This window comes from Folsomia candida, unplaced genomic scaffold, assembly GCF_002217175.1.
Source record: "Folsomia candida strain VU population unplaced genomic scaffold, ASM221717v1 Fcan01_Sc012, whole genome shotgun sequence".
In the NCBI taxonomy this organism is placed as follows: domain Eukaryota; kingdom Metazoa; phylum Arthropoda; class Collembola; order Entomobryomorpha; family Isotomidae; genus Folsomia; species Folsomia candida.
This window is the reverse complement of record NW_019091204.1, coordinates 3,364,413-3,389,004: the sequence shown is the minus strand read 5'-3', so window position 1 is coordinate 3,389,004 and position 24,592 is coordinate 3,364,413. Positions and strand designations below refer to the sequence as shown.

Genomic DNA, 24,592 nt, shown 5'->3' with positions numbered 1-24,592 from the left:
TATGGATTAAGTTAATTGGTCTGCAATTTCAAATTGGTAAATTGGACAATTAACTGAAGAAATAGTTCTATTATACATAAATAAATACTCAAATTCCATTTTTTAAGAGAAATTTTCAAATTTGATCTCAAATTTTTTGACAAACAGCTTCAAGAAAGGGTAATTTGTGTTCACTTGGACCACATAACTTTAAAATTTAAACTCCACGTCAGGCTGCTAAACTTCACACCTGCGCATTGTTACACCCTCGGCCGTACACAGTACCGAAGGCCCCGAACTATATTTTACACAATATTTAAATTAAGTTTTGCTATGAACAAAAAAACATGGTGAAAAGCTGTATCGAATTGACTTGGGAAAATTTATTTATATTTAGTAAAAAAAAATTTCTACAGTTATTAAGTAATTTTCCAATTAATAAATGTGAAATTATAAACCAATTAACTTAATATATACATCCCTCATTACCAAATTGACATGTCCATAAATATTTAAATGGGATGCCCTTGTTCCACATTTTAAGATATAAAACTCGTCAACCGCCCTATTTATTTCACCGCATGTAGATGTTTACACTCACCTAATTTCCTGTTGCAAAATGTACTCCTATTTTCTCCAAAAATTGCTTAACCTTACCGCAAAATCAACCTCATTCGTGGGAACATTCCCTGTTCACTGTGACAAAAGAACGAAATCGATCTACACCACGAAAAAGTTGGTGAGAAAGGTTCGACTTCGTGTTTCGGTCTACACCGGATTCACAATCGTCACCTGGTTGAAAATGATTTAGCTCTGGTTGTACGAAGGTGGGGAAAGCAATGCTGATTTTTCCACGGCGTATTTGGGCTGTTGCTGCATGGGGCTGAACGTCTGGATTTTGGTGAACTTCTTGGTCTGTCAAACCGACTTGTTTGCCGGGGTGAACTGCATGTTTCACTACTGCCCAGGATTCATAGGTAGAGAAATTTGAATAGCTTCGATTTGAAAAAAAATACATTTGGACAGCTTTGATAAAAATCTGATAAATTTGAAAAATTTGTCAGATTTTTATTATGAAGTAAAGGGTACCGATTTAGTTCGTCCCGTTAATGGGAGGAGGATCATTTTTACAGGAAAAATAAATAATTTCCCATTAATGTTTCCTAAATTCTGATAAATTTCCATATCGATTCCACTTCGTGGTCATGTATTTACCATCGTTTGGGGAAAGTCAGGGAAAGTATTTTGGGCCACGGTGCTGATGTTTGTCGGGTTACTTTTCTGTAAAGTTACATATTTATTAAGCAGGATACGGACGCAAGTGCTTACATACTTACATACGTATAAATTTTAATGCATCCTGCTATTGTTTGGAGAAATGTACGATGAATACTTAATTAAATAAACTTTCTATGTAAATATGTATGTATACATACAAAATACAAAGTGCACACACTGACATTAAAAGATGAAGAAAATATATTTAAAAAAACTGACAATGGAGGTGTGCCAAAGTTGTATGCTCAAATTAAGTAAACTGTATAAAATCCACAGCAAAATTTGTTTTTTATGAAGCCCACGTTAAATACTGTAGATCTACTGTTTAATATAATTAGTTAATTTTGAATTTAGAGGGCATATATTTTTAAAAAAGGTAGCAATATTTTTAAGAGTGTGGGGATTATTAATAGCCAAATTATCATTTATTTATTTAAATTTAGTTAACACGGTTATCAGCATAATTTTGTAGCACACAAGTTTTTAGATTCTTGATTACATCGATTCTTGTATACAGCAAGGAGGTAGAAGACTCCCGCGAGCAGAATCCCTACCGTCCCACCTACGACGAGTAGCACTGACGGCAAAGATAACCTTCTTGCCTCATCCACGTCATCTTCACTTCCGGCACGTGCAGCGCAAACATCAGTGGGGTCAAATTTTAAGTTACTCATCTCCTCCAAATCATTATACGGAAACAGTTGAACAGTTACAGATTGAAAAATGACCTCTACAAAGCGGTTGTCATAACTTCGGTCAAGAAACCAGGCCGTTTCAGCGCAATAGGATTGGTTGCCGACGTCCGCCTTCGCTGGTCGGACACCTTTGGGTGTCATCTCTGTGAAAAAGTATTTGCAAAGTGAGTACATAGGTTACGTCATCAAAAATTCTCAATTTTAGCAACCACCCAACCCACCCAAAGTATACATTAAGGGATAGGGAATTTAAACATGGGAGAGATAACAAGACCTAAATCGCCCACCCACTAAAATTATGACCTAACATATGGACATTTTCATGCAATGTTTTAACCTGCCTTTCCTAAAGTTATTTTCGCTGTATTCACATATTTGACTACTTCTGTAATTTATACATAAGTGTTTACACTCTTAAAAATACTGTTACCTTTTTGAATAGTAAATTTTACCCTCAGTTTTACATTCAATTAGCTATTCTAAATCTAAATAGTGCAACGTTAATTTGATACAGAGTTAAGTTTCCTTTGGATTTTGCATAATTTACTTAATATAAAATTTAAACTGTGTTTACTTTTCAAAAAGGTGACGATATTTTTACGAGTGCTTGCTTGGTGCTAAATACATCCCCAAATTCAAAAGGTTTGGGATAGCATTTAATTTCGCATTACCGTCCAGAAATTAATTAATTCCAAATTAAATTTTCTTTACGTTTTTTGGAACTATTTTAAATACAACAATTTTAATGGGAATGTCAAATTTTTGTACTCAACCTTTGGTTATTGAACACAACTACTATTCATGCCTGTTCAGAAAAACTTTTCTTCATTCAAAGTCCAGTCAGCCAGAATTCTGGCTGAAAATTTTCCCTCAAATTCATTCCATTTCACTTCATCTAACTTCATTTCTTACTTAATAAAAGGAGTGAAAAATCTTTCATTTAGTCACTCATCTGAAATGACTGAATCCTTCACTCATGTTAATTCAAATCACAAGAAGTTCATTTTTATTCACTATCATTCTCTATCGTAATCAGTCACATGAATGAAAGTGAACAGGCATGCTACTATTTAGAGTTTTTGTATTTATGTATGTATCGTTACCAAAATAAATTCCATATCCTGGCACCACTCCTTGAATGGAGACCCTGTGCATCCAGTACTGCCCAGCATGGGGATCATATCCAAACGAAATGTGAAGATTTCTTCGGTTCGGTTTGTCCATCTCGGCCACTTGAGAGTCAAGGTTTGTGTACGGGATTGGAATTATGATCTGCATAACTTTAATTCTCCCGTCTTCTGTCGCAACAGAAGATCGTTTCCTTCTTAATTTTTGACCAGGGGACGAATCATTGTTCGAATAACGGGGTGGGTGTTCCTGATAGTTTGTAAATGAATTCGGTAGAAAACCTCGCAAAATGAATGTTTCCCACACCTCGGGAGGATAAGGGAAAAAATCTGTCATGGAAATGACTATATCGGTTAGCCAGAGGCGGGTAGCGTTATTGGACCATCCAGGGAACGTTTTGCGTAATTCGGGGGATAAATGAGTCACGAGGGAAGAATCGTTATGACGGTTGTGGTCTTTTGTGGCGTGAACTTTCCATGGGATTACGAACCAGGGTAAAATTATGAAGAATTTAGGGATTGAAAAATTTCGCATTTTTTAACCAAGTAATATTTACTAACGACAAGGTGGCAGGAGGTCAACTTCACGTAGAAATTCTGGACACAGTTTGACTCACAGCCAGAGTTTGAGCAGGTTTGTAGGAGAAAAGGGTAAATCCAAGTAAAATAAAGGTACAGAAGGCCCAAACATTATTATTTATTTATTCATTAATTCATTTATTTATTAACTTCAGCTCCGTCAAAGTTTGAGAGGAGATTTCTTGGAAAAGTGAGTCCTAAAATAACCCCGATTATCTCTCAGAAAGGTCCACAACCCATAAAAATAAAATTCTTTTTTTGCATAATTCTTCTTTTGTCATAAGCTGGGAATGTTCCCATGAATGCCGTCGATTTTGCGGTAAGACATTTTGGGACAGAAAAGTAGGTGTATGTGCGTAGAAATGAATACGCGGTGGGTGAGTTTTATGCATTTAAAAATGTGGAACAAGGGAATCTTGTTTATTTGTGGGCACGTCAATTATAGTATATTTTGGATGGATGGATGAATATAATACATCAGTTAATGCCCACGTTACTCTAGATTTAGTATAAACAGTTAACCTGATTTTGAATTTAAAGGGCATTTACTTTTCAAAAGGGTGGCAATATTTTTAACAGTGTGAGGATTATGAAAAGTCAATTTATGCATATTTATGTATTCATGGTTTATTTCTTTAGTTATATGTAGTTAACACGGTTATCAGCATATTTTGTGACACACAAGTTTTTCGATTCCTTATTATATCGATGCTTGTACACAGTCAGAACACAGAAGACTCCAACCAGCAGAATTCCTACCGTTCCACTAATAACTAGGAGAATTGATGGTAAAGATAGCCTTTTGTCCTCATCCATATACACGTCATCTTCAGTCCCGGCACTTGGAGCTCAAACATCAGTAGGGTCAAAGTTTAAGTTACTCAGTTCCTCCAAATTATTAGAAGGAACCAGCTGAAAAGTTAGAGATTTGAAAATGACCTCCACAAAACGGTAGCTATAACTTCGGTCAAGAAACCACGCCGTTTCAGCGCAATAGGATTGGTTGCCCACGTCCGCCCTGGCTGGTCGGACGCCTTTGGGTGTCATCTCTGTTCAAAAAGTATTTGTAAAGTGAAACCCATGTTTTAACAGACTTTTTTAAAGTCATTTTCGCTCTATTATTAATTTCGTAATTCTATATTTACACTCTGAAAAATACTGTTACCCGTCTGAGAAGTAAATGGTCAGCCAATTCAACATTCAGTTCAATATTCTAACTCCAGAGTAACGTTAACCTGATACAGAGTAAAGTTTTCTCTGGATTTCGCATAATTTACTTAATACATATAGAATTTAGTCGGTATTAACTTTACAAAAGGGTGACAATATTTTTAAGAGTGTTTAGTACGTAGTGTTAAACATGACCCAAAATTTAAAAGTTTGAGGACAGCATTTAACTTCACATTCGAGAAATTAATTCATAAATTAAATTTTAATTATTTGTTATATAAATTTAACACAACAATTATTTTGAGTGTTTCTATGTATGTATGTATCGTTACCAAAATAGGATCCATATCCTGGCACCACTCCTTGAATGAAGACCCTGTGCATCCAGTACTGCTCAGCTTGGGGATCATATCGAACGGAAATGTGAAGATTTTTCCGGTTCGGGCTCTCCATCCCGGTCGCTTGCGGGTCCAGGTTTGTGTACGGGATGGGAATTACGATCTGCATGAGTTTAATTTGTCCGCCCTCTGTCGAAATAGGGGATCGTTTTTGTCTCAAGATTGTATCATTAAGGGATGAATGATTGTTCTTCGAAATGGAAGGGTATCTTCGATAGTTGTCGAATGATTCGGGTAGAAAAGATCGCAAAATGAATGTCTCCGACACCTCGGCAGGATCATGGGAAGTATCTTTCACGGAAACGACTATATCGGCGGAAAAGGTTAGCCAAAGTCGGGTAGCGTTATTAGACCATGCAGGGAGCGGTTCAGGTAATTCGGGGGATAAATCAGTCAGGGGGGAAGAATCGTTGAGACGGCTGGGGATTAGAAGTTCAATCGAATCTTTTGCAGCGTAAACTTTCCATGGGATTAAGAACCAGAGTGAAATTATGAAGAATTGACGGATTGAAGAATTCGACATTTTTAAGCAAGTTATATAATAATGACGAGGTGGTTCTGATTTTGAGAAAATTTGTGCACTTCTGTGCACAAAGGGGTTGAATGAAGACCGTTAGCGTGGAACATTTCTATATGTATGTAAAAATAATATCGTATTTTTCAGTAAGCAGTGATTACGCTGCAGATATTGGAAAAATTTTATTTTATTAAATGTGTAAGAGCAGTTTATCACTACGTATGTATGCACAGATTAGAACGTAAATAAGTTATTTACATATTTATGACCTATTTCTTACACGAAATGATCACCAGGTATAAATATGTCATAACAGATAACTTGTTGACACTTTGTTGATATTACTATATTTACCGTTATGGTACCGAACCTCAAAATATTTAGCAAACAATTTCCAATATGTAAGAACTCATCATAATTCTTGGAGGATTTGAAGATTTTTTTCTGGATGCGTATTTAATAAGCAGAATTTCCAAGGATGAAAATTTTTGACCTGATTTCACGCATAGATACATATATAGTTTAGTTTGCACGAACAAATTTACGAAAGATAGGCTAACTTTGGGATGACAAATCTTAAAGCTAATCTGCATATTCAACTGTAGAATACAAACAAATGCAATTGCATTTAAAAATACTTTCAAATATTTTGAAAAAAATATACACCTACTTTTCAAATATTTACATTCATGTATGTACTTGACCATTTTCCCTCTTATTTGTCGTGCTAAATTTGCACTCCAGTACTAGAAATGGGTCGTAGTTAAATTTATTTGTATATGATGCATACAGTCTAAGAAATGGTATCACCGTTCTGTGACCATATAGCCGGGTCAAGAGACCAAGATTCCAAAATTATAGCCGAGTCTGCAACAATTACAATGCGATAGCGCCATCGGTCTCGTTCCGATTTTGACGAAACCCCGATAATTATGTAGCCTTAGATAAATAATTAAACACGTGTTTCAGGATTTTTCATAATGCTCAATCCTCAGTTTAAGCCAAGTTATGATTGAAGACGTGAGCGAGAATTTGCATTTTCACTGTGCAATTTTTCTCGCAAGTGAGAAAAATACAAATTCTCGTTCACAGATTCCGTCACAATTTCGTTTCAGCTGAGCATTATGAAAAATCTTAATAAGTGTGTTCCATTATTCATCTAAGTCTACATATTTATCGTGTTTTCGTCAAAATCGGAGCTAGACCGCTGGCCTCATCGCATAGGTAGTTAGTTTTGAATTTTAGTCCCAGCCATCAATAGAGTATTTACATATTTTTACTTACAATTAGTCTCTGAATTAGATAGCTGCTCCAGAAAACGCATCCAGCAAGATTGCTTTACCTATCGTCAGACGAGCCCGAATCGTTCCAGTAATCATGTCACGAAGGGATTTAATTCCTGTCAACCGTTTAAACGTCATCACTCCCTCGACCCCGATGGCCATTGGTTTTATCGGTTTTCGAAACTTGTTGAATATTTGCTTCTCCCGTTTTTCCCTGAATGATATGGAGTCCCAAGATTCCAAAGTTTTCACCGTGTACGCCCGAAACGCTCCCGAAACGTGGAGCGTGGCAGACCAAATCATCTGCAAGTCGATGGATGCAACGGACAAAATGACCTGTTTAAATTCGAAAAAATATATTTCACTTAAAATTGAAACGTAATCGGCTTTCCAGGAAACTTAGGAAATTCAAACCACTGCAGTGGTGCACTGAGAGTATTAAAGGGTCCACTGTTGATTTCTAGTCACATAACTTTTAATTAGAATGTAGGAATCCCAGCGCATGGTCTCAGATTTTGAGTGTAAGGGGAAGCACTGAGAAGAGGCAACCCTTGCTGGGTTGCAGGAGAGCGCGACCGAAAGCGTGAAGCGAGTTGGAAAAGAGTGCTAGCTACATATAGAGACCGGACGATTAGAACGCCGTGTCTGTTCAAAGTGAGTAACCAAGGAATAAGTGGAACTTGGGCTCACTGGTTAATAGTTAAGAAAGGCCATGCATTTAAGAGTGGATGCGTGATGTTGCAGGATAAGACTAGGAATGAGAAAGCTCAACTGAGCCTTGACCAAAGGGTTAAGTGCGTATCCTACGTTAGTTACACGAGGCTTACTTGTGTTGTATAAGAGTTATCTGGTGGACTCAGGAAAGTAGTGGTTGGCACGGGACAGCAAATAAATATTTGAATAGAGATTTATTTAGGTAAGGAAGTAAGTTAGAAGAAATCGGGCTCAGAGCCGCTAACTCCTCGCTGGTAGCTGCCAATCACTGGCTGTTAGTATCTAGAGAGCGTAGTTATACATACATGTACATGGAAGTTGACTCGTCGCGAGTCAACAACATGCAATTGAGAAAGGGAACTCGGCCGCTAGTTAAATATTTTCCTTAGGTGGCCTTCACGGCCAGGCCAATCTATGACCTCGCCTAGATTGATAACTTAAATTAATTAAGTCAACACGATGGAATTCGCGTTGTGTAGGTTACATGGGCCAGTTAAGGTGAATCGATTATAATATTTGTTCTATCGTATATTAATTTGGTCACAATCTGAGGGGATACGCTGAGACTTCCACTGCGAAGAATGCCGCTTACCAAGCTTAGAGTTATACCTACTCTCGTTTTATTACTCATATGATCTCGCGGTAAAAGGGTTTGCGCCTGGTCCACACAGTTCGCAAGCACTCCCATTCAAAACCCTATGTCTCAGGTTTAAAGTTGTCAAGCTTTGAATGGAAGGGGTGCGAACTGTGTGGGCCAGGTGGAAACCTTTTTATCGCGAGATCGTATGAGTAATAAAACGAGAGTATGTGATTGGCTTCAAATAGAGCCAAGTTCGCAAAATTTCGCCGCGCCTAACGTGCATATATATTTTTGTTTTTGAACTACCCAGTGTTGATCTATCCAGTGTTTCCCAATTGCTTAAAAGTGCAAAATTGCAGAATAAAATGAGATGCCCATACAGGCCGTGCATAAAGACAAAGGCCAGCCCCGCACTTTGCATCATTATCGAATGGATTAACTGCAATTTTCTATATTCCATGAGTAAATTTCTTGGCCGCCGTAATACTTCCGAGGCATAATGGACAACGGTAGGCTTAATGTGTAACTCTCGCATTACAAGGGCCAGCGGGACTGGAAAAAGTTTTAAAAATTGTTATTGTTAGTACACTCTTAAAAATATTTCCCCTGTTTTGAAAATTTAGTGAAGTCTAAAGTTTATATTATATAAGTTACTTTTGGTAACAGTAGTGGAACCCTTCTTCAAGGTACACCGGGGTTTTCTAACGAGTTTGATAAGAAATCAGGCCAAAAATTAAGAATCGCGTGACACTTATCATTCCGTTGAACGGCCTCTTCGAAGAAAAATATCTGCGAATAATTCACGCGCCGTGAAGTAAAAATCGTGAAAGAATCTAAGCTAAAATCGAACTTTGCCGTAAATATTTTTCTTCAAAGGGGCCATTCAAAGAAACTACACGGAATTATAAGGAATTATAATTATCATCACTTGATTCCTAACTTTTGATCCGCTTGTTCTATAAAACTCGTTAGACAATTCAGATATAGCTTGAAAAAACATTCCATTACAAGTATGTATATATTTATCTAAATATACATAATTAACTGGCTTAAACATTAGTCTGACTTACTTATGTAAATCGTTCCAACCACCATGAACAGCATTGGGGCGAAATATGTCATGCACGAAATCCACCAAATTAGGGCCATTGAGGCCCCCACGCAGAAAATATTTTCATTCATTCCGAACCAACTTGGGAGCACTTGTCGCGGGTGGAATTCATGGTGTGGCGAAAATAAGAAAAATATTATGGGGCTCATGGGTGCCACGTGGAACCACAACATTTCCACAAATACCATGGCATCCATGATGTTGGAATATTTTGACATTTTACATCGTATCGATTTTGGCACCCATGTTTCTACATAAAAGGAAAATAAAATCATGCATAGTAATTTTAAGAAAGATTGTGCAACAATTCAATCGGATCGTTCTATATCTAATATATAATTATGCGATTTAATTGTTTGATTGGATTTTATACATACACTAAAAAAGTGATACAGAGCGGCTCTGAAATTACAGATATTCATGTTCAGCTAATCTGCAAAAGTTTGTATTATTGAATAACTAAGTAAATGAAGAAGTAAATGAATAATAATTATTCATTTAATTACTTCTTCGTTTACTTAATTATTTCCGTTACATTTAACGTTAATTATTTATTCACTCGTCCTCCATGAATGAGTGAATTTGAGGAATATGCAAAAAATACAGGTGTGACAAATATGTACGTATATTCAACGCTATACATAGGCATCAAAGTTCTTGATTTAAAAAAATATAAATAAGTACCTATGAATTCTGGGCAGTAGTGGAACATGCAGTTTACCCCGGCAAACAAGTCGGTTTGACCAACCAAGAAGTTCGCCAAGAGAAAGACGTTCAGAACCATGCTGCAGCAGATCAAATATGCCGTGGAAAAGTCAGAATTACTTTCTCCTCCTTCGTACAACCAGGTGACGATTGCGAATCCGATATAAACCGACACACAAATTCGAACCTTTCTCAGCAACTTTTTCGTAGTGTAGATTGATTTCGTTTTTTCGTCATAGTGAGCAGGGAATGTTCCCACGAATGAGGTTGATTTTGCGATAAATAGTAGCAATTTTTGGAGAATCTCGGAGTACATTTTGCGACAGACATGTAGGTTTATGTGCGTCGAAACAAAACCTGCGATGGATGAGTTTTACATACGTATTTAAAAATGTGGAACAAGGGCATCCCGTTTATTTATGGACACCGTAAAATTTTATAAGGATGGATATGGATGGAAGTTAATTGGTCTACAATTTACATTGTTAAATTAGATAATTAACGAACGGAAATATGTGGATCCATTATAAATAAATACTCATAGGAGGAAGCAAATTCCATTCCTTTCGAGGAGAATAATCGCCCATTTTCAAATTTGATGTGAAATGATTTGAAAAACTCAACCATTGCACAAACTGCGTCACGAAACGTAGGTTGCATTCATTAGGACGACATAATTTTAGAATTTCAAATCCAAGTTGAGTGTTACACTTAACACATTCGCATTGTTACACCTTAACCGACATACGCAAGGTTCCTAACCATTTTTTACATAATGCTTAAATTAAGTTTCGTAATGATAAAACATCTGAATGCTGTAGACATGCATATGAAATTGGCTTGTTAGCATTTATTTATATTTAGTAAAAATATTTAATACGGTCAAGTAATTATCCAATTTATAAATGTGAAATTATAAACCAATTAACTTAATATATCCATCCCTCATTACCAAATTGACATGTCCATAAATATTTAAGTGGGATGCCCTTGTTCTATATTTTAAGATGTAAAACTCGACTACCGCCCCATTTATTTTTCTGCACGTACATCGATGTTCACATCCTGTTACACAATGTACTCCGATTTTCTAGAAAAATTGCTAATCTTTACTGCAAAATCAACCTCATTCGTGGGAACATTCCCTGCTCACTATGACAAAAAAACGAAATCGATCTACACAACGAAAAAGTTGCTGAGAAAGGTTCGAATTTGTGTTTCGTTCTATACCGGATTCACAATCGTCACCTGGTTGAAGACGATGAAAACGAAAATGAAAATGAAAATGAAAATGAAAATAATCCTTTAACATCATTAGATATCAGATTAACTCATCTGGTTTTCAATCCGTGACGGTTCCTTCTCACCATATATCTCTGGCGATGAGTTGGATCTTCTCACAGAGAACGGACTCTGTGAGGGCTCCCCTTTCTGGCATTGCCAGACCGTCTGGCCGGGCTCACCCAACCATGAGAGGAGCACCCACCCCGTACTAACACCGGGCCGAGTAGGATTAGCAAATAGCTTCCCGGACAGAGGAATCGAACGTGTGACTGCGTGGTGACAGTTCCACCCCCGATCCCCTAAGCCAAAGGGCTATTGCAATTCAGCTCTGGTTCGAAACGATTCAGCTCTGGTTGTACGAAGGTGGGGAAAGCAATGCTGATTTTTCCACGGCGTATTTGGGTTGTTGCTGCATGGGGCTGAACGTCTGGATTTTGGTGAACTTCTTCATCTGTCAGGTCGACTTGTTTGCCGGGGTGAACTGCATGTTCCACTACTGCCCAGGATTCATAGGTATTTATTAAAATGAGAAGAGATTTGATGGCTTTAAGTCAGAAAAAATTTTAAACATTTGTATTTTGAAGTAAAGGGTGTCGATTTAATTCGTCTCGATGGGGATTATTTGTTGGAAAAATTGTTTTGTATTTCCTAAAGTTCCTAAATTTCTGGCATAGTTTCAAATGTTTTATCATAAAAAAGTCACTGCTAATCAACAGTATGCCCCTCTCACAAAACCATCCGATGTAATTGTTGCGCAATCTTTCTGAACATTCATATAATTTTTCCTTAAGAAAATTGGGTGCCTAAATCAACACGGCGCAAAATGTCGAAATATTCCGATATCATGGATGCCATAGTATTTCTGGAATTGTTGTGGTTCCACGTGGCACCCTTGAACAACGTGCTTTTTCTCGTCTTCTCGCCGGAGCATGAGCTCCACCCGCGACAAATGCTCCCAAGTTGGTTCGGAATGAATGAAAATATTGTCTGCGTGGGGGCCTCTATGATCATAATTGGATGGCTTGCGTACATGATAAATTTGGCATTGATGCTGTTCATGGTGTTCGGAACGATTTACATAAGTGAGATTAAAATTTAAGGGGCCATCCATATCTTACGCCATCATAAAGGCGTAAACATTTTATGTCGTCGAAAAAGCTGATTTTTGGACCACTCATCCTCTCCTTCGTTCTCATACGGTTCCATTTGTTAGAAGAGTTCTAATCCATCCACGATTGCATTAGCCGAATGAGCCGAGTTATCCTTTTATTTAACATCAGTTTATTTATTTTATTTTGGCGTCAAAATCATTCAATTTCCCAAATTCCAAACACAAATTGAATGATTTTGACGCCAAAATAAAATAAATAAACTGGTGTTAAATAAGAGACGACTCGGCTAATGTAATCGTGGATGGATTGGAACTCTTATAACAAATGGAACAGTACTCATATTAAGCTTAACCTTTAATTAAGGTATGCTATACCTAAGGTAATCACCCAATCACCTTTTTGATGACGTAATATATGGACATTCCCTAAGCTGAATAATTTTCCTTGGACATATTTTTTAAAAGTTTACGGCCTAAATTTAATGCACCACTTAATTAGCTGAAAGCTCCCACTTTTTTTGGCGGTACCTCCCACTAGTTGAAATCCTCACTATGCACAATGGGCCAGGAGCCTAAAAATGTGGCCATTAAGGCGGTATCTTGAATTGGCTATTCACATATTTCAACGTGTAGTATAGAACCAACATGTCCTCCATGCAAAATATAAAACCAAATGTTACACCCACTCGGGTGTACCCGTGGGGTAAACTTTTCATAATACATTACGAAGATAGGGCGAACACATTTTCTAAAAACTTCACAAAACTTCACGCATTGCGCACTCAAAACTCATGCCATTAAATAGCCCATGGTGTGCTAAGTATACCCTGCTGCGACCGTCTGCGACCATCAAGCTTTATTCCTACCACACCCACTTTTGGTCATTAAAGTTAAAAAAATCAAATTTAAGTTGAATTGCCTTTACTCAAGTATGCTTTAAGTATACTCACTCATTGGACTTTCTCAGCAAACTGAGGTGGTAGCAGGAACGTATTTTGGGTGTGAAAACCACACCCTCTGGTAGGGGAATCAAAATGAAAGACATTTCTTGCTGAAAGGCTTGATGGCCGATCTTGTCATGCTTAACAACATTGAAAGTTGAAATTCGGATTACTTTTCCAATTGTTGACCGATTTTCAAAGTGGCGACTGTTTTGGAAACCCTAGGTCAATGGGCGAAACATATATTTTCAGCTTTTTTTAATTCGACCACACCCCCTCGAAATTAAGGTCACAAGGTCAAGCAACTTGTAGAATCAAATTAACGAATACCGCAAAATTTCAAACAATAAAAATCGACGTGCATGTCGAAAAAATACCTCGACAGCCTGGCCACTACTAGCAATATTCAAATCGTCACATGCCACGCCCCCAGTGGGTGTGGCCCTCGACGACTTTTCGATTTTAACGAAACCAAGTGATATGTCATTTTTCTCAGCTCGATGAGGGGATCTCGATGGAATGATTAAAATTTTGTCACCACACCCCCGGTGGGTGTGGCTCTAAGAAAATTCTCAATTTTAACGAGAACAATATCATGTGATATACCATTTTTCTCAGCTATACGAGTAGATATCCACAGAATAATTAGAATTTTGAAACCACGCCCCCAGTGGGTGCGTAATTCAGCGAGTTAAAGTTGTTTTCTCCGATTTTAAATTTCTCCCACACCGAAATAGCACTACCCGTATTTTTGCGTTTCCATGAAGGCTCGCGTTTTCAGTTGTGGGGGTTTAGAGGGCATTTTCAGCCCAAATTAAAATTTGTCAAAAACTTTTATGTTATATAATTTTAACGCTATATCATTAATGAAAGAACAAAACCATTTTTTCCCAAAAATTCCAAAAAAGATTAGAAAAATACATTTGTAAAAGTTTAAGGCTCTGTATGCTATTTCAAAATTTTGAAAAATGCAGCAAGAAATTGTAAAAAATTACAAAGTTTGAAAGTGGGTTTTTCTTAATTTACGTAAGAGTAAGAATTAAATAATTCGACAAGCAGATCCGCCGACTATTTCAAAAGTGGAAATACTCTATTGGATTATGTTCCCCACATGAAAAGAATTAAAACTTACCAATTTTTTCGGGCGCCAAAATTTCCCTTGGGGGGTTATGAGAATAATGGGAGATTTATATGGTGCACATAGGGCACAGCATAGCTATGGGACGGGTTGATGAAATTTTAAAAACAAAATTTTGTTAGACTCTCTGGATCAGTACACCGATAGGTTTTTCGAACCGAGTTGGAATTCCGACTTTCAGGGGTTTTTCGCAGCGACGCAAGATTGACTCAAAAATTGGTTTTTCGCTATGAAGAAAAAGTATGACGAAATGTTCATACGTTAGCGTTTCACCAATTTTTACTACGTTGCAAATTATTAGTAGTAGAATAAAGGTTAAATTACCCAAAAAGTTGAAATCGACCTGCGTGACCTTTTCCGGGGATCCAAAGGTCACAATGTCAAAGGTCACATTGCCCGATAAATGGGGTATCGTTGGAAAGGTATTAGCGAGAGGATTCAGAATATGTATACTTTGTGGGGTCAGAAATCACTCCCTGTAAGTCTAGAGGCAAACGAGCGAAAATCGACAGTTGTCCAGAATTTAACACAGCAGTGGATTGGGAGCTAACACGGAAGCATGCATGGGAAAAACTCAAAAATATTCTTCTGGCTCTATGTTTCCGGGGAGTGATTTCAGACCCCACAAGGTATACATATTCTGAATCTTCTCGCTAATACCTTTCCAACGATACCCCATTTATCGGGCAATGTGACCTTTGACATTGTGACCTTTGGATCTCCGGAAAAGGTCACGCAGGTCGATTTCAACTGTTTGGGTAAAGGTGACTATTAAAAATTTCCTCATATAATATATGCCTTAGGTTATTGTTGCACACCAAAATCTAGTTCTAGTTTCTTCAAATTCGGCTTCTATATATTTTTGGCCACAATTTTTTAAATCTGGCCCACTGTGCTATGTCGGGTTTTTTCGCCACTCAATTATCTAGTGGTAGCCACTCATTTATCTGAATTCGCACTTAAAGCGATTATGCAAAAATTCTCATAAAAAAGCTCTAAATTTTATTTCTGATTTACATTTATAAAATTTACATAATAATCAGGGCCCTGCGAGCTCGAGCAACCCTTCCCCTCTTGCGCTTTTGACCTAAAGGTACCGTTTTAGCCTCTGTGCGAACTCCGTGTAATTTTTCCTGGATTGCTAGTTCCTAAGTTTACGTGTTTTACAATGTTACCAAGAACTGCGTGAATTGTGTCAATGTAAATTTTTGACAACTTCTTTTTGTTTGTAGTCCCGGTGACCCTTGTATTGCGAGAATTACAAATTAATCTCAACGTCGTCCACTATGCATGTGAGGGATTACGGGGGCCAAGGAATTTGCTCATGGAATACGCTAAATTGCAGTTACTACATTCACTAATGATGCAAAGTGCCGGACTGACCTTTGTCTTTATGCACGGACTGTTTTCACATCTTATTTTATTCTGCAATTTCACAATTTTAATAAACTGGGAGACACTGGACAACTCAACATTGGTTAGTAAAGCAAGACTATATAAATTGTAGGATGAGGAAAGCTTATCGGGCAGGTGGTTCTTATTTAAAGGGTGTTTATTTAATTCGTCCCGATTTTTTTCTAAATATTTGAAAAATGATATGTAATTGAAAAAATTGTTATTGCAAATTGTTGCTGAAAAACGTAGCTCAAACCGATGAAAACTTGGGTTCTTCTGGTTGACGTTATGATGCTCATGATAAGGACTTATCTGCATGGTACAAATTATTTAACTTGTTTGAAAGTTATGCATAAATATGGTTTGAGCCCAAAAAGACATCATCGGGACGAATTAAACCAACATCTTTTCTCTTAAATCCGTTAGTTTCATATAAATTTGATTGCGAAATTACGCCCTAAAATTGTAGCTAAAATATTATTTTCCAAATTTCAACAGCTCCTTATGTCAGTTACATCCATCGGCTTGCAAATAGTTTGGTCTGGTACGCTCCACATTACTGGAGAATTTCGGGCGTACACGGTGAAAACTTTGGAATCATGGAGTTCCATGTCGTTCAGAGAGAAACGGGAGGAGAAAATATTTAACAAATTTCGAAAACCGATGAAACCACTGGCCATCGGGGTTGAGGGAATGATGACGTTTAAACGATTGACTGGAATTAAATTCCTTCGTGACACGATTACAGGAACGATTAGGGCTCGACTTACGATCGGTGAGGCAATCTTGCTGGATTCGCTTTCCGGTGCAGCTACGTAATCAAGCATAAAGTTCAGTTTATTTTCAGATGGAGCTTATTTTGTACGGTGCTGGTAGTAATGAATCATATCAATGCCTTATCAATGCCTTATCAATGCCTAAGTAATGAATAAAAATTGGAGATGCATATTTGTATTTGAATTAAGAAGATTTTTCGACTCAACATGCAAACCATGTAGATGTGTATCAAAGTTGTTAGTTTCCCAAATATTAATGAACGACTACATAGATACTTATACAAATATGTATAATCCATTCGATATACATCTGGATAAATCTAGACAAGCAAAACCAAAGCCACCTCCATATGCGTATTTGTAAGCTTATCACACTGCACACAAATATTTGTAATCCAAGCAGAAAGATTATGCATAGTTTGGCCAGGAAGTAGCACATCTTTGAATCACACTCCTAAAAATGATGTTACCCTTTTGAAAAATAAATGCACTCTGAATTCTATATTAGTAAACTGTATTTACAAAATTTGTATCACAAATCAGGAGTGAACTTTGCCCATAATCAGCTCCACTCGTTACTCTGGATTTATGTAGTATATGTAGTTTACTTAATATAAAATTGGACTGGATAAACTTTTTTAAAGGGAACATTATTTTTAAGAGTGTGGGTCAAGAAAGAGTATGCGGATTATAAAAATCAATTTTTTTTTGCTTCAGCTCATCACATAAAAGGTATATTTATGCATTGGAGTTTAAATTTTATTCGCAGAGCATGTATAGTTTACATTTTACATTTAAAAAACGGCTAAACGATAAATTCATATCATAAATCAATTCATACGTACATATGTATCATGCATTGATTTATTTATATGTAGTTAACACGGTTATCAGCATATTTTGTAACAAACACGTTTTTCGATTTCGAATTACCGTATCGAATCTTGTAAACGGCGAGGAAACCAAAGACTCCAGCAAGCAGGATTCCCACGGTCCTAACAACGACGAGGAGCATGGAGGGTAAAGATAACTTCCAGTCCTTGTCCAGATAGACTTCATCTTCAGGTGCAGTGGGGTTTAACGTTATGTCACTCATTTCTTCAGAAGTTATATTATATGGAAACAGTTGAAAACTAAGAGACTTAAAAATGACTTCTACAACGCGTCCGTTCGCACGTCGGTCGAGAAGCCACGCCATTTCATTGTAATGGACGTTCTGCAACAGCTCTGTATATTCCAAAATAAATTTTTGAGAAATATTTTTTATGTACCACAGAAAACACCATCATGGTTCTTACGGTTAGAAGCTAATGTAATGTCAATCGAGATAAATGTAGTAAAAAATACTTTAAAATTCTGGGAGAAGATCATCTTTTCACCTCACTCCTCTCTTATCAGACAGTGCTACGAATCACTAAAACAAAAATCTTCTAAACCCAAGTCAGGTATTAAATCAAACTGGTATGATAATTTTAGCAATTTAATGATAAGATGGAAGAGTGAGGATTTGTTATGTAATTTACCTGAAAGCTATAATCTGGATAAATGTATGCAAAAATATATTAAAATAAATGCATCAATAGGTCTAATCTGTAGTGAATCTGTAAAGCATGATATAAAATCTATGCAACAAAGTAAAGAAATGTCATATTATAATAAGATATGTACACATATTAAACAATTTGATTTTATGAATTATGACTTAGCGTGGCCTATAGTAAGATGCTTCATCCAATGTCGAGCAAATGTATCCCAAATTATATGTGGTAAATTAAATATAAAATTCGCAAAATTAGAGTACTTTTATAATAAAATAGATGACCCATTGTAAACGGTGTGATTGTGAGAAGGAGGAGGATACTTTCCATGTACTATTCTTATGCCCAAAATACAATTATTTAAGAACTAAATACCTGGGGAAAGTATTTATTAATGAAGATGACTGTGTAAACTTTCTATCGAACCCAAGCTCTGAAACAATGTTAAGTGTATATTTGTTTTTCAAATGCATAATTGAAACAAGGAATGAATCTTGTTAATTGTAAAATTTTAGCTCTCTAGTTCTTAACCTAGCTATTAACGTTTGTACGCCCATAGATCAAGACCATACATACATATGTAATTTATTTTATATAATTTATGATTGTAAAGGCCGCCGCCATATCAATCTATGAATGAATAAACTACTACTACTACTACATTTCATTGTAATGTGATGGGCTGCCTACGTCCGCCCTGGCTGGTCGAGATCCTTCTGGTGCCATCTCTGTACAAAAATAAATTGAATTAGAAGCCTTAAATAAAGCATGTGATCAATTTTTGGAAAAATTTATCCCTATCCCCTCCCTAACATGGTAAACGTGGCCCATGTTATAATTAATGTGGGAACCCTTAGCCTATACATAGGTAACGCTAACCTGATAAAGAGCAAACCTTACTCTGGCTTTAGTGCAGTTTACTTAATTTAGAATTAAAACTGCTAATCGTAAGACTTTTCAAAAGGTTAATATTATACTTAATTGTGTATAATTACCGAAATATATTGCTCCAAATTCTGGCACCATTCCTTGAATGGAGACCCTATGCATCCAATACTGTCCAGCTTTCGGATCGTGTCCAAACGAAATGTGAAGATTTCTCTGGTTCTGACTCTCCTTCCCGTACGCTTGTGGGTCAATGTTTGTGTACGGGATTCGAATTATGATCTGCATGAGTTTAATTTTCCCGTCGTCTGTACCCGGTGATCTTTTCTATTTGCGATAGTTGTCGAATGAGCTGGGTATAAAGTCTCGTGGAATGAAAGTCTCCGCTACTTCGATAGGATTACGGTTAGTATCTTGCACGGAAATTAGAATATCGGTCGAAAAGCTTAATCTGAGGCGGGTAGCGTTATTGTACCATCCCCGGGTTTCGGATAATTCGGGTGATAAATCTTCCACCGGAGAAAGGTTAGTCTGGTTTAGCGGTTTAATCGTAGCTTGTACTTTGCATGGGATTAAGAACCAAAGTGAAATTAGGAAGAATTGATACATTGCAAAATTTGTCATATTTATAAGAACGGTAATAATTTATAAACCATGGGCTCTGATTATGACAGAATGTGTGCAATGAATCGGACAAAAAGGTTGAATGAAGACCGTTATTGTGGAACATGTTTATATGCATCAAAGAATATCTTATTTACGAATACAGAGAGATTGTAAAGCAAATATTGTGTGAGTACATAATGTTGGTTACTAGATATGTATGTATGTAAGAGAAGTTTGACCATAATTTGAGACAGATAAGTAAACGGGGACATAATACGTAAATATGTACAGATCAGAAATTTCTCGTCCTCACAAATGCACACATATTGTTGGTATGCAAATACGTATGAAGTTATACATATACACATGACGTACTATTTCTTAAAGAAAATAATCGTGAGCCATAACCATGTCATAACAAATCAGGTAAAACAACCGTATAATGCAAATCCCCAAAACCGTAAAATATTTATAAAACGATTTCCAATAACCATTCTTATTTATACATAAATATGTATGCAGTTATCACGGTTTTGTATCAGCAAATTTTATAATGAACAAATTTTCCACTTCTTTATTATGCAAATAGAATCCTGCAAATCATCAGAACACAGAAAAATCCAACGAGCAGGACTCCAACAATTCCACCCGCGATGAGCAGCAATGGCAGGCCTGATAACCTGTCGTCCTCATCCGTATCCACTTCATCTTCACTTCCGACAGGTGAGACAACGCCACTCAATTCAGCCCCATCATTATACGGAAACAGTTGGAAAGTAAGAGATTTAAAAATGACCTCTACATAGCGTCCATAATCAAGTCGTTCAAAAAACCAGGCCATTTCGGTGCAGTAAGATTGCTTCCCCACGTCCGCTCTGGCCTGTCTGGTTCCGTTGGGTTTCATCTCTGGGAAAGATTAATTAATGGTTTTGATTGATTAGTTCTTATCTATCCAACACTATTTTTGCTGTATATTAATAATTTGTTCATTTGCATTTTAAGAAATGAATATGAACAGTTATGTGTACACATATTCATACAAATTCACATTCATTCATTTAGTGATGAATGAATGAATTATTCAAAATTCGAATGAATGTTGAACGAATATTTTATTCGGATTTTTTTAAATAAATGAATATGGAGTGAATATCTATTCAATTAGTGTGAATGAATAATGAATGAATAGTTGTTTCATCATTCATTTTTAACTCAATGATTAATACATAGGGAAGGTTGAGAAATTGTTCTAACACTGTGAATTTTGAATAACATAAATAATGAAGGGATGGTGAATAATTAATAAATGTTAAATAATTAATGAATATTTTTTTACAAATTATGAATGAATGAATAAGGAATGAATTTTTTTTTCAAGGCTTTGAATGAATGAACTTTGAATGAATAAATATTTTTTGAACATATATGCGCATATTTACATACCCAAATATTTTGCTCCAAATTCTGATACCATTCCCTGAATGAAAACCCTGTGCATCCAATACTGCCCAGCGTGGGGATCATATCCAAACGAAATGTAAAGATTTCTCAGGTTTCGACCCTCCATTCCGAGCGCTTCTGGTTCAACGTTTGTGTACGGGATTGGAATTATGATCTGCATAAGTTTAATTTCCATTGCTGAAAGAGGAGATCTTTTCCGTTTAAGAGTTTGGTTAGGGGGCAAATCATTGTTGGAATCAGTGGACGGGTATTTCTCATAGTTGGAGAATGAGCTTGGTATAAAATTTCGTGGAATGAATGTTTCCACTACTTCGGCAGGATGAGGGAAAGTATATTTCACGGAAACGGCTATATCGGCGGAAAAGGTTAGTCTGATGCGGGTAGCGTTGTTTGACCATCCGGAGGATAATTTGGGGGACGAGTCAGCCACTGGGGAAGAGTCGGTGAGACTTGACAGGTCTTTTATAGCGTGAACTTTCCATGGGATTGTGAACCAGAGTGAAATTGTGAAGAATTTTGGAATTGAAAAACATTTCGTCATTTTTAGTTTTAGTACTAGGCAAGGAAGAATTAAGAGAATGTGGAAGATGTTGGGGACACAAAAGTAGACTGAAGATGGTTATTGTGGAGCATATTCACGAATGTCGAAGAACATCTGGTCTTTAAATAAACAGATATTATACATGTACGCAGCAAATATCGTAAGATGTTGGTTTATTAAATATGTAAAGGAAGTTTGATAATAGTTTGGGAAAACGAGTAAATGTGGACATAAAATGTACAGATCAGTGTGTAAATACGTACACATATAAGTATGTATATACATATATGGGAAATTGTGTATAGATGTACATATATATGACCTACTGTATCTGACAGAAAATAATCTTGAGGCATAAATCTGGCATGGCAAATAAACTATCAACATGTAACTGTATTTATCGTTAAACCTGCATAACCTCAAACCACTTGTTCGGAAAGAAATGTCCAATTAGAACCTATTTGATATGCGTATTTATTTAGTCGCGTTCCTCTACTTCGTGGAGCTTCATTTAACATTTCACAGAGTAAAAAAAAATATCCAAAATTCACGTTTACCAGATTATAAATTTTCAATCAAACTTGGACTAAACCTTGACATACATACATATCAATGCCTTTCAATTTGTACCTCATCTTTTTAAGAAAATATTTAGTAGTGAAAGAGAACAAACAACATTAAGCAGTTTTCTTTAAGGAAAAAGATTTGTTGACTCAATTTGCAGCTAAATATGTGTAAGTTGTCATCGTAAATTTGTATGCCCAATTTGCATGATCGATTACACATATATCTACAAATAAATTGGACTACTGAATTAATCTAGAGCAAACGCCATCTCCATATGGACTGTGCGAAAGGCATGTGATCCATTTGAGGTGGGGGGGGGGGTTGGTGTCATGGTAGTCTTATCCTTCGCACTTTAAATATAACATGGAACGTATAAGTCCACCCAGGGAGGTAGGGTCCAAATTCCCCGCAAATTAATCACATGCTCTACGTACGGCCCCATATCTCGATTACATGAGCTTATCACACTATACACAAGAACTTGTCAAACCAACAGATTAGAGTTTGGTCAGGAAGTAGGACAACTTTGCATCATACTCTTAAAAATGATGTTACCCTTTTGAAAAGTAAATCCACCCTGAATTATAAATCATGCAAATGCAATCTAAATCCAGGGTAAACTTTACTCTCTATCAAGTTAACGTTATTCTGGAGTCTGGAGAGTAGATGTGGTTTATTTAGGAATCACATAATTACAATTTAGAGTTCATATACGCAAACATGTATGAAGTTACGTATGTCCATACACATGCCCTACTATTTTTCTACAGAAAATAATCCCTTAAATATGTCGTATTTGTTAAGGCATAACATAGATAACTGCATTTACCGTTATACTGCATAAAATCGACATCTTAAAATATTTAGAAACCAATTTCCAATAAAACTTTATGCGTTTACTCGCGTTCCTCTGCTTCCTGGAGGTTAAGAATTTGAAGAAATTTTTCTGGATGTGTAACAAACAATTCCTTCACAATTTCCAAAGATGGCAAGCTTCCAACTCCGTTCCTTAAATACATTTACACAAATATATTAGCTTAAATGAAAATTTAGCCCGTAAGCTATGTAGGAAAGCATTTGGGACAAATAAAGCACCATCAATAAATTATGTACATATGTCATGCCTGGCTCGTGAAATTAGGAGTAATGTGTCACGCGTGACAATATTTATGAATTCCAAATTAATTTGGCAAGACGAACAGTATGAAGGACCTAATCAAAATTTCTAAACAAAACAAAACCCTTTTCCTTTTCCAAGACTTAGAATTATTGTTTTAAAAGCTGTTTAAATCTTATGAATTCGCTGGAGGGGAATCGTAACCAGTAGCCACGAAATGGCGGAAAGAAATATAAAAAAAACACTTCCTCTCATATCCTACGAGGCAAATGTTCCCAGATATGTCCACGGTTTCCGCGGTCACTGACTTTATCATGAGAAAAAGCCAAGATGTCATTGCCAAATCTAACGCCTGTCTACAAATGTCCACAACATAGCATGAGAAAGATAGAATGTAGGTCACAACTTACGCCTGCAGAATCCGTAGTGCCTGCTGCTTTAATTCCACTCCGTTATACATATCGCCAAAGTGAAACATTTCAATTGCATTTTTGGAATTGACGGACTTAAAAAGATGAAACTCGCACAGGTTCTTTAATTTCGACACGTCATATTTATCCGCAAGTTTAAATAGGTCCTTTAATAAGGGCAAGTCTAAGCATGTTCCATGTGGGAGCCGAGCCGTGTAGAGGAAGCGTAAAAATGCTATAAAGACTGGGCCGGAAACGTCATCCAGAATTATGCGACCTTCCCTCACCTCTTTCACATCGTGACGAAACATTTGCTTAAAGACGGGACTTTTACCTGAAAATTTAATCCTACTTAAGTATATGAAACTACTAAAAGTCACAATTCTTTGGACTGTTTTTGGGCTTGCACTCTTAGAAGGGATTTGTACCCTTTTGAAAAGTTTGTACTCGTAAATGCACTCTCAATTCTAAATTAAGCAATACTAAATCAGGACTAAACTATACCCTTTAGCAGGTTAACATAACTCTGAACATATGTAGCTTACTCAATTTAGAATTGAGGGTGTATTTACTGAGGGTTAGGCGAGATTATAGAACCTGTCGCTATTTGCCCATATACGCTAAACAATGGCGCTACTTCCAAATATTCGAAACTTTTCTGGAAGCTTGGTTCAAGCTGCGCCGTG

The 24,592-nt window shown here is 36.6% G+C and overlaps 3 protein-coding genes across 3 annotated transcripts; all 3 read right to left on the bottom strand.

Annotated features, from left to right (window-relative positions):
- Positions 1-1,657: 1,657 nt before the first annotated feature.
- LOC118437175 lies at positions 1,658-3,686 on the bottom strand. The gene is made up of 2 exons (XM_035856024.1): positions 3,056-3,686; positions 1,658-2,095 (listed from the first exon to the last, which is right to left on the bottom strand). Exons 1-2 carry the CDS (start codon positions 3,612-3,614, stop codon positions 1,713-1,715), a joined length of 942 nt encoding a protein of 313 aa, XP_035711917.1. The 5' UTR covers positions 3,615-3,686; the 3' UTR covers positions 1,658-1,712.
- Positions 3,687-4,263: 577 nt separating this feature from the next.
- Positions 4,264-5,869, bottom strand: LOC110855363. The gene is made up of 2 exons (XM_022103793.2): positions 5,161-5,869; positions 4,264-4,707 (listed from the first exon to the last, which is right to left on the bottom strand). The coding sequence occupies exons 1-2, from the start codon at positions 5,747-5,749 to the stop codon at positions 4,508-4,510; spliced, it is 789 nt and encodes a 262-aa protein (XP_021959485.1). The 5' UTR covers positions 5,750-5,869; the 3' UTR covers positions 4,264-4,507.
- Positions 5,870-17,514: 11,645 nt separating this feature from the next.
- LOC110855226 lies at positions 17,515-21,880 on the bottom strand. Its single transcript, XM_022103643.2, has 3 exons — positions 21,254-21,880; positions 19,315-20,716; positions 17,515-19,047 (listed from the first exon to the last, which is right to left on the bottom strand). Exons 1-2 carry the CDS (start codon positions 21,810-21,812, stop codon positions 20,388-20,390), a joined length of 888 nt encoding a protein of 295 aa, XP_021959335.1. The 5' UTR covers positions 21,813-21,880; the 3' UTR covers positions 17,515-19,047; positions 19,315-20,387.
- Between the last annotated feature and the right edge of the window lie 2,712 nt (positions 21,881-24,592).

Excerpts from the sequence above, each read along its gene's own strand:
- LOC110855363 (XM_022103793.2), bottom strand. The coding sequence starts at position 5,749 with ATGTCGAATTCTTCAATCCGTCAATTCTTCATAATTTCACTCTGGTTC. Across the intron at positions 4,708-5,160 it reads AGGATATGGATCCTATTTTG|AGATGACACCCAAAGGCGTC; the intron begins GTAACGATACAT and ends CTTTTTGAACAG.
- LOC118437175 (XM_035856024.1), bottom strand. The coding sequence starts at position 3,614 with ATGCGAAATTTTTCAATCCCTAAATTCTTCATAATTTTACCCTGGTTC. Across the intron at positions 2,096-3,055 it reads AGGATATGGAATTTATTTTG|AGATGACACCCAAAGGTGTC; the intron begins GTAACGATACAT and ends ACTTTTTCACAG.
- LOC110855226 (XM_022103643.2), bottom strand. The coding sequence starts at position 21,812 with ATGACGAAATGTTTTTCAATTCCAAAATTCTTCACAATTTCACTCTGG. Across the intron at positions 20,717-21,253 it reads ATTTGGAGCAAAATATTTGG|AGATGAAACCCAACGGAACC; the intron begins GTATGTAAATAT and ends AATCTTTCCCAG.